Source organism: Meriones unguiculatus, chromosome 8 (assembly GCF_030254825.1).
Source record: "Meriones unguiculatus strain TT.TT164.6M chromosome 8, Bangor_MerUng_6.1, whole genome shotgun sequence".
Classification (NCBI taxonomy): Eukaryota; Metazoa; Chordata; class Mammalia; order Rodentia; family Muridae; genus Meriones; species Meriones unguiculatus.
The window spans coordinates 75134216-75150950 of NC_083356.1; the positions used below are offsets into that span (position 1 = coordinate 75134216).

General features: G+C 51.0%; 1 protein-coding gene across 1 annotated transcript in view; it reads left to right on the plus strand.

The window, feature by feature from the left end:
• The window catches only part of Eng (endoglin), a 33869-nt gene that overhangs the window by 10950 nt on the left and 6184 nt on the right, over positions 1-16735 (plus strand). The window contains exons 3-8 of the mRNA XM_021660475.2: positions 12026-12166; positions 13950-14115; positions 14946-15111; positions 15407-15533; positions 15857-16034; positions 16194-16336. Coding sequence (XP_021516150.1) covers positions 12026-12166; positions 13950-14115; positions 14946-15111; positions 15407-15533; positions 15857-16034; positions 16194-16336 — 921 coding nt within the window. The remainder of the gene's footprint in view (positions 1-12025; positions 12167-13949; positions 14116-14945; positions 15112-15406; positions 15534-15856; positions 16035-16193; positions 16337-16735) is intronic.

Below are 16735 nucleotides of genomic sequence, written 5' to 3' on the forward strand. Positions count from 1 at the left end.
TGGCCTGGAACTCACTTTGTAGACCCGGCTGGTCTTGAACTCACAGAGATCCACCTGCCTCTGCCTCCCTCAGGGCTGGGATCAAAGCCTTACGCTACCACACCTGGCAAAAAAAAATGAGTTTTGAAAGAGATCCCAGATAGAAAAGAGCTAGGTAAGGGAGTCAGTGTGAGCCACGGAGCTCGTGCCTAAACACCTCTAGGGGTGGGGCTTTCGTGGCTTTTCAGAGGCCCCACTCTAGCCTGACTTCGGACAAAGGGTTGACTTCCAGCTTCCCTCACATCAAAGGCCTGGGATCCCACCAGGAGTCCTCTGAGATCCAAACCTGGCGAGCCAGCCTCAGGGCTGACTCCACCAGTCTCCTGAGGTCCACCACAGTCTTGTGTACGTGTGTCTTTTGTGAACAGTAATAGCCCATTTGTCAAATGCTTTCTGCATGGTAGGTGCTGGGCTACCTGCTGTCCCCTGGGAACTAGCTTTGTTGGTTTGTTTAGTTGGTTATTGTTTTTTTGTTTTGCTTGCGTTAGGTTTTGTGTAGCCCAGGCTGGCCTCAAACTGACTGGGTAGCTAAGAAGGGCTCTGAACGGATCCTCCCGTCTCCGTCTTCAAAGGGCTGGGATTGTAGACACAGGTCATAACATCTGACTTACATGGTGCGAGGCTCCAGACCCAGGGCCTCAGGCCTGCAAACGCTCCACCAACTGAGCCATATCCCCAGCCCTGGATATGTATGTGTGTGTTGGTGTGTATGCATGCAGGAGCATACGTAGGTACCAACACACATGCGTGTTCTCAGGGGCTCATCAGGGTCTGACATTCTCATTTCCTGGAGGAGGAAACGGGTCTGGCCTTGAGAAATAAAATAGAATCTAAAGCCAGATGGCACACCAGAATCCTAGGGACCTCAGAGCCAAATTCAGGTTTGTTGGCCTGCCTGGGTTGCAGCCCACACCTAGCTGACGTGGGTAAGGCCACAAGAATGAATTAGATGGGTGAGTAAATTTGTGGCCAACCTGCCCCTAAAACAGTTGAGTTGCTTTGCATTTTGTGCAGCGATAAGAAGGTGCCCAGACCACCAATATCGGGGGGGCCCTGCCTGCCACAAGGACTGTGGGCTTTGATAATCCCCAAGCTACAGATAGCACCAAATACATTTTATGTGGCTTCTGTAAGCACTGTAATTGCTTTTCAAGTTTGGTAACGATATGGAAAAAAATAAGAAGCTCCTGGAAGTTCGTTTTGTTTGTTCTAAGGTTTGGGGCCTTGCACCAATCCGAGTGATTGGGGTTCCCTGACAGTAGAGCTAGCAGAGGAAGGCCCCAGCCAGAGAGCCAGGCCTTTGGGACACAGGTGTGTAGACAGCTTCAGCCAGGGCCCAGGAGGCTGGTGTGGTGGCAGAGGGTCCAGGGCAGGGTACTTCAGCTGCGAAGGGCTTAGGCCGGACTTCCTGGGGGAAGTGACAACACAGAGTAGCTAGGCCTGTCTCCAGGTGTGGTGGACAGCGAACACAGCAGGGGGAGAGAATGCCTTCGGAGGCGAACGAACTGCCTGCTCAGATTCTACACGTGACAGGATCTTGCCATTCACCTAGGAGCACAACTGGGAAGACATCCAGAAAGACTGTCACCTGATGGGAACTTGGTTTTTATCAATGAGCAATAGTGACCACTGAAGGATTTTTAGGGCTGTGGTGGGTAAGGTGTCACAATAATTCATGGCATAGTCCAAGGCTACCAGCGTTTTGTGACAGCAGAACTTCCCTGTTGCCCTCTGTCCCTTCCAGAGAATTCAGTGTTGTGTGACGTGTGTGTGTGTGTGTGTGTGTGTGTGTGTGTGTGTGTGTGTTTGAGAGAGGTTTCTCTGTGTAGTCTTGGCTCTTCTGGAACTCACAGAGATCTTTCTGCCTCTGCCTTCCAGGCACTGGGTTCAAAAGTATAGCCCTGGGGTCGCCACCACACGGGCTGACTGATCTTGTGATTTCTTACCCACCAGGTCAGGCTTCCAGCTCTAGAACTCTGAAGGATGTGCTTTTGAAGGGGTGGTGGGGTGGTGGAGACAGCTGGGGCCCGGGAGACCCAGGGTCCAGTCCTGGACCTGTCGTTGGCCAGCACCTGCACAGTGCATGGGCTGCAGAAGGTTCACCCCTCATACTTTCCACGGGTTCAGAGGCTCAGCCGAGAATTATGAAACTATAAAATGTGGTCCAGGGCTTGGCCTAGTCCAAAGAATTACTGTGCTCCATAAACAAATGCACGCGTGTGTAATCATGAGCATGACACAGAGTGTAGGAACACAGCTTCCACTTGGGCAAGCAGCACAAGTAGCACAAGACCGAAATCCCAGTTACTCAGGAGGCTGAGGCAGGAGGATAGCTTGGAAATCTACAAGTTTCAGGTTATTCCAGGCAGCCTTAGTGAGAGTTCTCTCAAAAGACAAACCAGGGAGAAAAGAATACGGGTTCAGGGCCAGTCAGTCCTCACTTGCACTCTGGCCAGTCTCACGGCCACATCGCGTTGTCAACAACCTGTCTGAACCTTCCTCTTCCCACGGAAACATGAAGACAGTGATAATCGTTCCTGTCTCACAGATTACCTGAGAATCCAGTGCAGACAAAATACAGAACACAGGACCTGGCCAGAGTGAAGGCTCTAGTTTGGTTTTTTTTTTTTTTTTTTTTTTTTTTTGGTTTTTGTTTGTTTGCTTGCTTGCTTGCTTTTGAGACGGGTTTTCTCTGTGTAGCCTTGGCTGTCCTGGAACTCAGTGAGCTCTGCCTCTGCCTCCCAGAGTGCTGGGATTAAAGGCTTGCCCCACCCACCATGCCTGGCTGGAAGACTCTAGTTTGGCACTTGTATGTTTTCTTATTACTACTTTTTTTTTTTTTTTCTCCCACTGGGTTCCATTTCTTACCTGTAAACACTTGGGCATGACTCAGTTTCCAAACATCTCCAAATCAGATTATTCTTTAAACCACATGTAGAGTTTGAACCCTATGGAGAACAAGAGGCAGACGCTGCAGATCCATTTCTAGGCAGGCTAACTGAGGTCGAGTCTACGGAATCCCTGGCCTTCTTGTCTTAAAGGTAGTATCTGTGATCCTGTTTGATCTTGGTGCTGTGACCACCAAGGAGCTTGTGACTTGTCTCCTGATAATCTCCAAGAGTGAAGTCCGTGTAACCGTCATTGACCACCAACACAGGTGCTTGCTGTGTGCCCAGCCTGTGGTCAAGGATACAGACAGAAAGTAAAGCTGAACCACTCATGGGCCAAGAATCCCTATGGTTGAGTGATGGAATGGGCAATACTGGGCCAGACTAGGGGCTGTGGATGACAGGACATGATCACTGAGTGTAGAGAGGAAGGGATTTGGGGGCTGGCTGTGGAGCTCGGTTGTTAGACTGCTTGTCTGCCCTGAGGACCTAGGTTTGACACCCAGAATGTCATAGACAAGCAGGAGTAGCACCTGAGAGGCAGAATCAAGAGGATGAGAAGTTCAAGGTCAGGCTAGAGTGATGGCTCAGCAGTGAGGCGCCCTTGCTGCTCTTTCAGAAAACCCACATTCTATTCCCAGCACCCACATCAGGCAGCTCACAACTGCCTGTAACTCCAGCTCCAGAGGACACCCTCTTCTGGACTCCACGGGCACCCATATACAGACACATAGTCATAATTAATAATAATTGTTTTTAGGTTCAAGGTCATCCTTGTCTGTATAGTGAGTTTGAGGCCAGCCTTGGCTACATGAAGATATTGTCTCGAAAAAAAAAAAAAAAAGAAAGAAAAAGAAAAAAATAGATCCATGTTTAGTTAGAAAGCAGAGCCAAGGGCATGAGACAGAAAGCATGGCATGCGCAAAGGCCTAAGCTACATGCATGGGCTGACAGGCAGTGGGGGTAGACTTCTCCTACTGACCTTTGGCCTCCTTTGTCAGTCCCTGGCACAGAAAGATGGCTTTCCCGTCCGTCCCCACATGGCCCCAGAACCCTCAGATTTCCTGTGTGTGGGTGGCAGATGAGTGGTGGCAGCCAAGGAAAGTGGCATTTGGGATGTGTGTCTCTGTTTGTCTGTTGTCTGTCTGTCTGTCTCTGTCTCTTTCTCTGTCTCTCTGTGTGTATCTCTATCTCTGTCTTCCCTTTCTCTCTCTCTCTCTCTCTCTCTCTCTCTCTCTGTGTATGTGTGTGTGTGAGTGTGTGTGTGTGTTGAGGAAGTCTGTAGACAAACCAGGGGCCGCTGGGCAGGGGTTATCTCACTGGGTCCCCAATGGACAGGCTGGAGCCTGGATTCCGGGAGGGGCCTAGGGTCACATCCTGACCTTCAAGACAGGAACAGGCCTGGTGCCTCAACGATTCCCATCAGGCTGACTACACTGCTCTGCTGTCCCAGACCTGGGCAGCCGAATTTGGCTGGCTGCTGATTTACTCCTCTCCTGGGCAAACTCAGGGAGCCCCTTCCTAAAGACAGGAGCCAGCCAGGCTCTGACTCATGCCTAGCCAGAAGGAGCAGGCAGGGCTGCTGAGGCAAAAGTGAACCAGGAAGGGCCTCCAGCCATGTCCCTCAGACTGTCGTGGGAGACTGTAAGGGGCTGGGGAAGGCAGGGTGGCCCTCGGAGGTAGTACTCATTATGAGTAGCCTGTCTGTCACCCCTTTCCGGTAGCACCCCTGCTATACAGTAGAAACCCGCAGCCCTGAAGGAATCCCCCCTGGAGTTCCTCTCTTACACTGCAAATCCTGCTCAGGGGACCCAGGACCCCCCAGTTTCAGGCTCAGTTGTCTTTGAGTCTATTGGGCAGGCTGCAGGGGACTGGCTCCTATGATACACTCTGAAGAAAAGGACCTTCCTGGGCTGATGTGATTTCTTCTCTACCTGAAGAGAGGCAGAGCTGGGTCTGGAGGAGGCATGACAGAGTTGAGGCTTCCCCCATCTGGACACACGGGCACCCTCACTCTGCTATCAGAAGCAGGGTGAAGGGACTGAGGGCCCTGGCACTGGGGATCCCTTTGTGCCCTTGCCCCAGGCCCTTCAGATACTGAGCAGGTGTAGCTAGGTCAGGTGGCTGGCAGGGACTGTCATCATATCCCCGGCTTCGGCGTTAAGTCAGCCTGAGAGCAGATACTTGTTGGATAGATGGACAAATGGACAGAGGGGCGGAAGGGCAGTAGAAAACAAAGGGACCATAAAGTCAGAAGAAAATGGAATGCAATAGATTAAGTCCTGAAATAAAACAGATGTGAAACCAGAACACTCTACCCTTCCAAGATCTTCCAAGACAGACACAGATGACAGCAACTCATGATAACTAAGCCAGCCCACCAGACAGTTCTCAGTGGAACACTTTACAGGGAAGCAGATGAAAGATAGCCTGACAAAACACACCAGCCTGGGAAAGAAACTAGTCTCCAGCACAGCAGCTCGGCAAGCCCTCAAACTTGTATGGCGGCAAGAAAAGAAAGACCAATAACCCTGCAAAACAGAACAAGCCAGACACCCACACAGGAAAGAGCAAGCCCCTTTTTACAATTATCCTAAACATAAATTGTTTCAGCAGTTGATTTCTAGTCTCTAGCATTACGGCTCAGTAGGACCCAGGATTATCTCTCTCTCATTCCTTGTTTGTTTATTTATTTGATTGTTGGCTTTTATATTTGTTGAGTCTTGAGTCTTGACTTGTGCCCTAAGGCCAGCCTTGGAGAAGTTTCTGAGAAACGACGCTGAGGAAAATGTTTTCTCTCCCCGTTGAATGGAACAGTCTGTCCATATCTGTTAGGTCCAGTTCATCCATCCATACTGGACTTAGCCCCAGGGTTTCTTCACTAGCTCTTAGTTCAGAAGACCTGCAGAGAACAAGAGCGGAGTATGGAAGTCTCCTGCTATTATTGTATCAGGACCTTGTTGGTCCTGAGTATTTGTTTTATGCAATTAGAGGCTCCAGCATTTGGTGCGTAGAGGTTTACAATTGTTATGTCTTCTTTAATTGTTTCTTTTATATATCATGTCCCAGCCTGGTATAGTGGTCCACGTCTTTAATCCCACCATGCTCGGGAGGCAAAAGCAGGTGGATCTCTGTGAGTCAAGGCCAGCCTGGTCTTCAGCGAGTTCCAGGACAGCCAGAGCTACATAGTGAGACTCTGTCTGTAAAACAAATGGACAGACAAACAACAACAACAAATGTCATGTCTCTTTTTATCTCTTCTAACTAGTTTTGTCTCTGTCTAGTGTAAGGATAAAGGCTTCCATTTCCTTGGTAGTTTGTTGTCCATGCTTTGGTATGAAGTTTTGGGTATCTCTTCTGGAGACAGCATACAGCTAGTTCTCATTTTTTCACCCCATCTGTTAGTCTGTGTCATTGACCCTGCAGTGGTTCTTGGGTCTCCAAGTGCCAGGCTTACAGGCGTGTGCCACTGTACCTAGCTCAAACACAATACCTTGAAAATATTTTTAGACCGGACACGGTGGTACATCTCTTCAGTCCCAGCACTTGGGAGGCAGAAACTTGAGGCCAGCCAGGTCTATACAGTGAGTTCCAGGCCAAACCCTGTCTCAAAACAAAACAAAAAGTTGGACAAGGTTGAAGCCCAGTACTTGAGAGGCAGAGGCAGGTGGATCAAGTTCAAGGCTAGCCTGGCCAGTCAAGGCTACACAGTGAGACCCTGTTTCAAAAAAGAAAAGAAAAAAAAATCAGCATTTCCAGTTTTTTGAAAGGTTCCCAGTTTGATTCCCAGCACCCATGTTATGTGTGACTTGCAACCACTTAGGACTCCAGCTCCAGGGGATCTGATTCCTTCTGGCACCCCTTCCCCCACTACTTGAAAATATTTCATTCAGGAGGCTGTCATGATGACATACACCTGTGACCCCAGTACTCAAAGATGGAGGCAAGAGGATGTTAAGTTCAAGGCCAGACCTGCAGACAATGAAATCCTGTCTCAAAATGAGGTGGTGTAAGCCTTTAGGGCTACACAGAGAAACCCTGCCTCAAAAAGCTATAATAAACAAACAAACATACAGGGCCAACTATAGTGTCACATATCTGCTTCCCACTTCCTTAGGAAGCTGAGGCAGGAGAATCACTTGAGTTCGGGGCAAGGCCCCATCTCTTAAAATAAAAATAAAGAGTCCCATCTGGGTTAGTAGAATCTGCCAATGGATCCAGAGGGGCTGAGCTGGGCCCCTGCACAACCAGCTGTGAGGTCGGATCCCTGCATCCTCACAGGTCCAGGAGCAGGTGTGTTGTCCAGCTCATGCTCCTGATCAGGGGAACCGAGGCCCAGAGAGGAAGACTGTCCGTCCAGAGTCACAGAGCCATGTTTGAACTCAGGTTGGTCTGGCTGTGAACTCTTTCCCCTGCCACTCTTCCTGTGTGCACTTGTCTGAGTCTGCTGAGGCGGGCCCAGGCCTCCTCTGGGCTGGCCCTGGGAGGGTGGGGGCTGCAGGCAGCCCCAAGGCTCCACTCCTAGAAGAATTGCTGGAAACGGTTTTCTATAAGTGGCTACTAATACCCAGGGCCTCTTCACCGAAATCCCCCTTTCCCGACACCAACCACTGGGCTAACAATGGCATCTGAGCCACAGATGGTACAAAAATAGCAACTAGTTTCCCACCCACCCACTCAGGGAGGGAATCGGGCAGGCCTCTGCTGGCAGGCCCGGGGGCAATGAACTGGCACATACGTCATCCTGGCTGAGCCTCGAGATACCCAGGAACCCATCCTGAAGATGGGAAGCCCAGGCTGCGGGCAGGCAGGCCCCTTTCTTTGCCTCTCAGGGGAGGAAAGAGAGAAATGAGCATGCGTGCAACCGGCCACCAGGCTGAGTCAGGTTGGAGGGGAAGTGTTTACTGTGGAAACCCTGGCTGAGTTTTTCTGGTAACTGGTAGTCATCAGCTAGATCTGATCGCACAGAGCCCCCGGGAGCCCTGCTTTTCAGCCTTCCCGTGTTCCCTCACTGCTCACTTGGGGACCCTGGCTGGTGACTGCCCTGCTTTGGGCCTCAGTTTCTCTTCTCTCCCTCGATTCTGGAGGAATTGCTGAAACTGGTCACAGGCGTCCTGAAGTCCTAGCCTTCTGCCCTGTGGTCCCCTGTAACATGACCGTGCTCTGACCTCTGCTTTCTTTTCGTCACTTCCTCTACGCATAGACTCTCCTGATCTTGGCTTCCACCCCTTTCCTGCTCCCATTTCACAGATGAGGAAAGGGAGGCACCAAGGGAGAGGAGGAATGGTCAGGTAGCTTCAAGGCACTTACCTCCTGCTCACAGTTCCAGCTGCTGCAGCCACAGGCACCCTCCCAGGATGGTGTGGCATCACCTCCTTGTCTGCTTCTGTCTCTGGGTACCGTCTGCCAAACTGCTGAGCCTGCCTGTTTGCTATGTGGGGGTGTTGCAGCCTTCTCTCCAGAGAAGCATGGGTGGAGCTGGTGGCAGTCTGGGTTACAGGGAGACAGACTGCTGGGTGGTCAGGTGCTGTGGACTCCGCTAAAGCCTAAGCTCGTGTGCCCTGGGCTATCGACTCCGGACTCTCTCTCTGGACAACTTCCATCCTAGGGCCTCCATTTCCACATCTGTGAGCTGGGGATTCCCTGTACCTGCTTTGGTCAGCCTGCATACGCTGTGTGCCCAGTACAGAGTGCAGCATGAATTCCATTGAATAGCAACACACCCCAGCACATGACTGCCTTGCTGAGGTAAAATCCACATATATTATGTATATATATTGTATATACACACGTATATGTTATGTATATCTCTGTGTGTGGACATGTACACATGAGTTCAGGTACCCACGGAGGCCACAGGTATCAGATTCCCTGGAAGTGGATGGAGTTAGGCAGTTGTAAGCTGCCTGATGTAGGTCCTGGGAATCGAACTCAGGTTCTCGGGAATAGCCATAAGAACTCTTAAGTGCCAAGCCATCTTTCCAGCCTCCAGCATTTGATTTTACTGGTTGAAATATTGTGTGTGTGTGCACACGTGCTCACGTGCATAGAGAGAGAAAGAAAGTCTCTTTTTTTCTTTTTTTTTGAGATAGGGTCTTACTATGTAGCCTTGGCTGTCCTAAAACTCACTATGTACACCAGGCTGGCCCGAACTCACAGAGAGCTGCCTATCTCAGCCTCCTGAGTGCTGGCTGGACATAGTACCACATCCAGCTTGAAATGCATAATTTTTTGTTGTTGTTTTGTTTTGTTTTTTGAGATAGGGTTTCTCTGTGTAGCCCTTGGATGTCCTGGACTTGACTTTGTAGACCAGCCTGGCCTCAAACTCACAGCGATCCTCCTGCCTCTGCCTCCCCGAGTGCTGGGATTAAAGACATGTGCCACCATATCCGGTGGCACGTGATTAATAAAATAAGAGACTTATGGAATCAAATTCAAAACTTATTAGCAAACATTAATGTTGGCTGGAGAGTCAGCTGAACGGTAGAATGTTTGCCAAGCACGCACGAGACTGAGTTTGCTCCCTAACATCGCAATTTATTTATTTGTTTGTCTGTTATTATTATTTCCACACATTTGAAATGCATCTTTTCATTATACAATAAGTTACTGTGAGAATACTTATTTGAGAATAATGACCTAGGGGCTCTCAAGATGACTTAGTGGACAGAGGCTCTTGCCACCAGGCCTGATGACCTGAGTTTGAGCCCTAAGTCCACCTAGTGGAAGGAGAGAACTGACTCCGTAAAGGTGTCCTCTGACCTTCACATGTGCACGCACACCCACGAATGTGCAAGCCTGCTCCCACACAAGTTAAACAAAACAAAGAAGGGGGCTGGGGAGATGGCTCAGAGGTGAAGAGCACTGGCTGCTCTTCCAGAGGTCCTGAGTTCAATTCCCAGCAACCACCTGATGGCTCACAACCATCTATAATAAGACCTAGTGTCTTCTTCCGGCCTGCAGATGGAACGTTGTATACATAATAAATAAAATATTTTTAAAAAATAAAGAAGGAAAGAAAGAAAAAAAATAGCCTAGGGCTGAGGCAACAGCTCAGTGCTGTGCAAGTGTGAGGACCCCACACCCAGGTAAAAGCTGGGCGTGGACACAGCTCTGTCCCCTGTAATCCCAGCGCTGGGGAGGAGGAGACAGCTGAGTTTCTGGTCTAGCCAAAATTGCAAGTGCCAGGGTTAGTGAGAGACCCTCACGCTAAAACAGAAGCAGAACATGGCAGAGAAACATACCCAGAATGGCACCGTGGCCTCCACGTGTGCACACACAGGCAAGTGAGTCCATGCATATGCACACACCGCACACACAGCAATAAGAACTGAAATAAAGGGGCTGGGGAGGTGGCTCAGTGGTTCCGGGCACCAGCTTCTCTTCTGGAGGACCCAGGTTCAATTCCTAGGTCGTGACTGCCCATAATTCCAGTTCTGGGGAATCTGATGCCCTCTTTTGTCCTCCACCGGCACTAGGCACGCTCATGATCCACAAACATGCATACAGGCAAAACACATACACATAAAACAAAGTACTAATGATACTCAACGATAATTAAAATAAGGATAGTAACCAAAAGAGAACACTGACATGACAAAAGCCATTCGTCACACGTTGAAAACAAAGTGATATTATTTGCTCTTTCCTCTTGTTGTTTTAAGGAGTAAGCCTGAGCACAAAGAGTGATTAACAGGGTCATTACTGAGCAGCGGAAATATTTCTGAGCAGATTTTTCCAGGGGCTGAAACGCTTGTCTCTGGCTTCGTGACATCAGTCTGGAAACGACAGGGAGACGATTAGAAGCCAGACCCTAAAACTTTCCACTGGTGTCTCTGTGTAAACCAGTGCTCTGCTTTCAAATGGAGGAGAGGCTTTGGAAACAGCTGTCCGGCTGCGCGTTGCCGGCAGGAACCGCCAGAGACTGTCTGGAAAGATTTCCATTTGTCTTTGTTCTCTGAGGCACCTCAAGGCTTCTAAGGCACTGAGCCGGGCCAGGCGCCCTCCTCTCCTGTTCACTCCCCACTCCCGCCCAGCCCACGGGCTCAGAAACCTCTCCGAATAGTTCTGATCTGGTTTTTCTTTCTTCTCACTCTTCTTGACAGAGAAGTGTGACATTCCCAGCCTTCCACGTGATCGAGGGAAAGTGACCTCACCTCTCTGTGACTCAGTTTCCTAATCTGTGAGAGTTTTAATGGCACCTGCCTCTTAGGATGTTTTACGTGAGGCTCATGTGTAAATGCGGGTGGAACTAGGGCCTGAGCACACCCTCTGCCACCGAGCTGCGTCCCCAGCTCTAGGGACAATTGTGGAGGCCTCATGTGAGTTGGCGTCAGAGTGGCCTCCCAGGGACAGCTAGAGAAGGAGGGAGGACGGTGAGAGGAATCAGACTTCCGTGTATAGGGCATTCTTTAGATACTTACAGGCCCAGTTTACAGCGGGCGCTCAATAGAAATCATCCTGATTGGCTGTGATGGAATGCACCTGAGACTTCAGCCCTGGGGAGACTGAGATAGGTAGGAAGAGTAAAGAGTTCGAGGCCGGCCCGGGCACAAAGCAAGACCCTGTCAGGAGACGGAGGTGTTGGCAGAAAGGAAGGATCAGTCCTGCAATCCTGAATGTTGCATGCAGTGCAGACACACCTTCGTTAGTTTTTTCTCTTTTTTGGGTTGGGTGGGACCAATCTCATTCATTTATTCGTTCATTCATTCATTCATTCATTCAATATGGCTTCTTTCTTTTTTAACTTACTCATTTTTTTTCTTCTTGTTTAATTTGTCCTTATTTGCTTACTGTGTGTGGCACACGCTTGCACGTGCTGGAGGGCGGTGGACAGTTCACAGGAGTCAGGACTTTCCTTCCACCAGGTGGGTTCCGGGGATTGAACTCAGCTTGTCAGGCTTGGTGGCAGTGCTTGCTGAGCCCTGTTATGTTTTCTAGGCATGTGAGAGTTCAGGAGCTACTTTGCACACGGTAGCTGCCGAGGGTAGGTCAAGCCGAGGAGGGCCAGTGGAATGACCCACGACCGTACATCAATCATTCCCGCCCCAACCCTTGCAGAGTTGACTGATAATCCCACATCCCTGACTCTTCCCCAGGCATTGTCACAGCTGGAACTGACTCTGGAGGCATCCAAGCACAATGGCACCGAGACCCGAGAGGTGTTCCTGGTCCTTGTTTCGAACGAAAACGTCTTCGTGAAGTTCCAAGCCCCGGAAATCCCATTGCACTTGGCCTACGTGAGTGTGTGACCCCTAACTCCGACCCAGCTGTGGGAAGCCCCTGCCTGGTGTCCCTCTCTGCGAGCCAGAGCCTGATGTCCAGGTGGCTGTGATTCAAAAGGCCGCCAGACCTTGAGTTTCACAGCCCTGATGTAGAGCACCCAGGGATGAATAGGACCTGTAACAGGACTCTGGACCGGGAGGTGGGTGGATGCAGAAATTCAGGACACCGTAAAGGCAGAGGGGGTAGGGACAGGACCAAAAGTTAGGCCAAAATGAGGCAGAGGTGACCCTCTCACAGATGGACACATAGACCAGCATGGTGGAGGCACCATCCCTCCAAGTCCAACTGCAAGGGTCCAGCTTCCCTTCCCAGTGCCCTTCTCCTTATCACTGAGAGGGGCAAGCCTTGAATCTTCTGTGTGGAGATCACCACTCACAGAGCCGTAGTGTCAGGCAGGAAGCCAGGAGACTGACAACCGTCATGCTCTGTAGTCGTTGCTGAAACCATTTTATTGAGGTTAATGCCTGCATAGCAGGCAGTGGGCTCCGTAATACCTCCTCTCACTGCCACACAGTCCTCCTTAATGTCTAACCTGAACTCCTTCTGCTGCTGCTCCTTCGGCTGAAGGAACTCGGGGTCAGTGGCCCTAGCTGCTTCCTCTAAACCCTTCTCTCTGGACTACCTCCTCCAGGACGTCTTCTTCATTTCTTTTCTTAGCCCAACAGAGCCCAAGGGATTCTAAGGGAGGCAGTGAGGGTTTGAATCTACCCAGATTCCCTGTCTCCAGCCACCCAGGAGAATAGTCTTGGGTTTTGTTTCTTAAATTAAACTTGATTTAAATTTATGCATTTGGGCATTTTGTCTGCCTGTGTGTCTGTAGCACACATGTGCCTTGTGCATGAGGAGGTCAGAAAACTGTTGGATTCCCCCAGGGCTGTAGTTACAGATGGTTGTGAGCCACCTTGTAGGTGCTGGGACTTGAACCCGGGGCCTCTAAAAGAACAGTCAAGGCTCTTAGTCACTGAACCATCTTTCCATTCTTGCTTTTTTGTTTTGTTTTACAAGACAGGGTTTCTTTGTGTAGCCCTAGCTATCCTAGAACTCACAGAGATCTGCCTGCCTCTGCCTCCCGGGTGCTGGGATTAAATGGTATGTGCCACCATGCCCTCCTCCAGCCTTTTTTTTTTTTTTAATTATTTACTAAATAACGTCCTCTGCCTTCTATTGCTTCAAATAATGATGTTTTTCTGAATGGTCAGATTCCCAGGGTAGGCACCCCCACCCCGTCTGTCTTTCGTTCATTTGTTATTTTTCATACCTTTCTTCTCTTCCCCTTCCATTTCCCCCTTCACCATCACCGGGAGTACCTACCATGTGGCAGTGCTGGGATGAAGCAGGTATGCCAGCTCCCCAGTGAGCAAAAACTCGGTGCTCGCAATGTGCTGAGTGCTGTGTGGGGACGGGCACCAAGCCTTCCCTCACATACCCCCAAATAGAGGGGTACAGACAGCAGCTGCAATGGCACCATTATATAAGACTTGAATGAGTGTTTCGTGGCGAGGGCAGAGCTGGGACAGATGGACAAACCTGTGCCTCTGTATAGCACTCATGCAGAAGGGAGATGGAGCCGGTATCGCTATGCTAGAAAGATGTTCTTGGGACCTCTGGGCTGACCGACAACTTTCAAGCCCTCCTATGCTCGGCCCTCACCTCTTTTCTCCCAACCAACCGAGCTGACTCCCCAAACTGGTTCCTGATCTGCCTGGTAGGAAATGACTCAGCACTCTGTCTCCACAGAACTCCAGCCTGGTCTTCTTCCAAGAGCAGCCGAGGGCCAGCATCACACCATTGCCGTCCCTCACCTCCAAGGAACAGATCCTTGACTGGGCAGCCACAAAGAGCGCCATCACCTCCATGGCAGCACTGGACGACCCCCAAAGTATCGTCCTCCGGCTGGGCCAAGGTCAGCTTCCTCAGCTGGTTCAGCTTCAATTGCAGAGGAGACTGAGCAAACGCCAGACTGGGGGACTACTAGCCCACAGTGGCATGTGATTGGCCCAAAGCCACACACGGCTGGATGGTCCTCTTTGTAGTTAGTGACTGCAAATATTTGATGAGAAATGCCAGGTTTTCAGCTGGGGCTGGGGCCCACTTGGAGTGTTTCCATAGCACTGAGCCCTGAATTCCATCTCCAACAACACATAAACTGAGCTTGGTGGCCCAGACCCGTGATCAGGGAGGCGGAGGCAGGAGAATAAGGAATTCGTGGTCAATCTCTTTGACATAGCAAGTTCAAGGCTAGCCTTTGCCACATAAGACCTTGACTTTAAAGGGGAAGTGCTGGGGAGAGAGCTCAGTGGGTAACTATTACCACATGAGCACCTAAATTGGGAGCCCCCCCCCAGATCCCAGGTGAAAAGCTGTCATGGTGAATACACACATGTCATCCCCAATCTGAGGAAACGGAGACAGGAGGATCCATGCAGCTTGCTGGTCAACCAGTCTAACCAAATCTGTGATCAGGTTCAGTGAGAGACCGTGACTCAAAAAACTAATACGGGGAGCAATTAAGGAAGACAGCTGGCATGTGCCGATGTGCTGGGAGGGGGCGGGGGGCTACCCCCTTGACATGTGCCGTGTGCTCACTATGTTATGTTCCTTGACACACAAGGAAACAAAGCTCAGCTGCTAAGTCCTCCCTCACCCCCCACCTGTGGGGCTCTCTCCTCAATGCCCCCCCACTACCTTTGGCTGAAGGTGGAATGGGCCTCTCTGATATGCTTGTCTCCACAGCCCCTGAGGCAGCGCCCTTCTGCCTAGCAGAAGCTCACCGGGACATGGGCGTCACACTTGACTGGCAACCACGAACCCCGACCCCAGTCCAAGGCTGCCGCTTGGAAGGTGTGACCGGCCACAAGGAGGCATATATCCTGCGCATCCTGCCAGGTTCTGGGACCAGGTGATGGAGCGGGCCTCCTGGGGCACGGCGGGCAGCAGCAGCTGAGAACTCACATCCTGAACCTCCTGAACTGTAAACAAGAGGCAGAGAGCACACACAAAGCCCATCCCTCGTGCCCCCCACCCTCCAGCGAGGCCCACCTCCAAAGCCTTCCCAAACAATATCATCGATGGGATCAAGTATCCAGTGCTCAGGACTTATAGATGACATCTCATTCAGACTAACAACACCAAGCCTGTCCCCATACCCAAGCCTACAACCTAGCTGCCCTGACCCAGTCCTTTGCCTGCTGCAGGCCCCGGACAGTGACCGTAAAGGTGGAACTGAGCTGTACGTCCGGCGATCCCGACGCCGTTCTCATCCTGCAGGGTCCTCAGTACGTCTCCTGGCTCATCGATACCAACCACAACATGCAGATCTGGGTGAGCCTTGCACAACAACCCCAGCCTGAGACCTTGCACGCTGGCTATTCCGCCCCGACTTTCTGCCTCTGTCTACTACCTGTTTTTCTTGTTAACTCAGAGAGGCCACTTCCACCGGGAAGCTTTTCCTGATGGACCAGGGAGTCCCTTAACTTAGCCTTCTGGGTCAAGGAAGATCCCTGGAGATATGAACTCTGAGCTGGGTTAGAGGACAAAGGGAAATGAAGGGGAGGAGGGGGAAGGCAGCAAGGCAGGGGCCAAGGGCAGGAGTCACCATAGCTGATGACTCCTGCTCTCTCTCTCCCTCTTTTTTCTGCCTTCAGACTACAGGTGAATACTCCATTAAGATCTTTCCAGAAAAGAACATCAAAGGCTTTCTGCTCCCAGACACACCCCAAGGCCTGATAGGAGAGGCCCGCAAGCTCAACGCCAGCACTGTGGCCTCCTTTGTGGAGGTGACGTCTATGGCCAGTGGCGTCTCACTGAGGGCCTCTAGCTGCGGTGAGCCCCAGCCCTGCGCCCCCTGTCCTCTGTTCTGTTGCTCCCCTCGGATGCTTGCCGCACTGTTCTTTGAGCTTAGCCGGTTTCTCAGAACCTTACCGGCCTCTTGAGGACACTGAGAAGTCAGCCTGTGAGACTGTCGGTCCGTCTCCCCCACAGGTGGTGTGCCCCAGACCTCGCCCGCACCAGTTCTGACCACACCTCCCAAGGACAGGTGCAGCCCTGGGCTACTCATGTCCCTCATCCAGCCCAAGTGCGGCAATGACATCATGACTCTGACGCTCAATAAGAAACACGTGCAGGTGAGTGAAGCCCCGCCCCTCCTTCTTGGAATGGCGTGGGTAGCTGGTCTCCAGCCCAGAATCTCAGGGGCCTAGCCCAGGCAGTCGGGCCAGTCACCACCCCCTTCAAGCCTCCGTTTCCTCACTTTGAGACGCAGTTTGAATGCAGCCATGCTCATGGATTCCCAGAGCCCGGGAGGCTGAGCCAGGAGGATGGTGAATTCCAGGCTGGACTAGGCTACGTAGAAGGTTGAGATGGGAAAATAGGATCATCCTCAGCTACATAGGCAGTTTGAGGATAGCTTAGAAGACATGACCCCCCACTCTCAAAGCACCAGTAATAATAATACCAGTATTAAGTAGTCATGATTATCTTGTTTATTTGGTTAGTTGGTTGGTTGGTTGGTTGGTCGGTTGGTT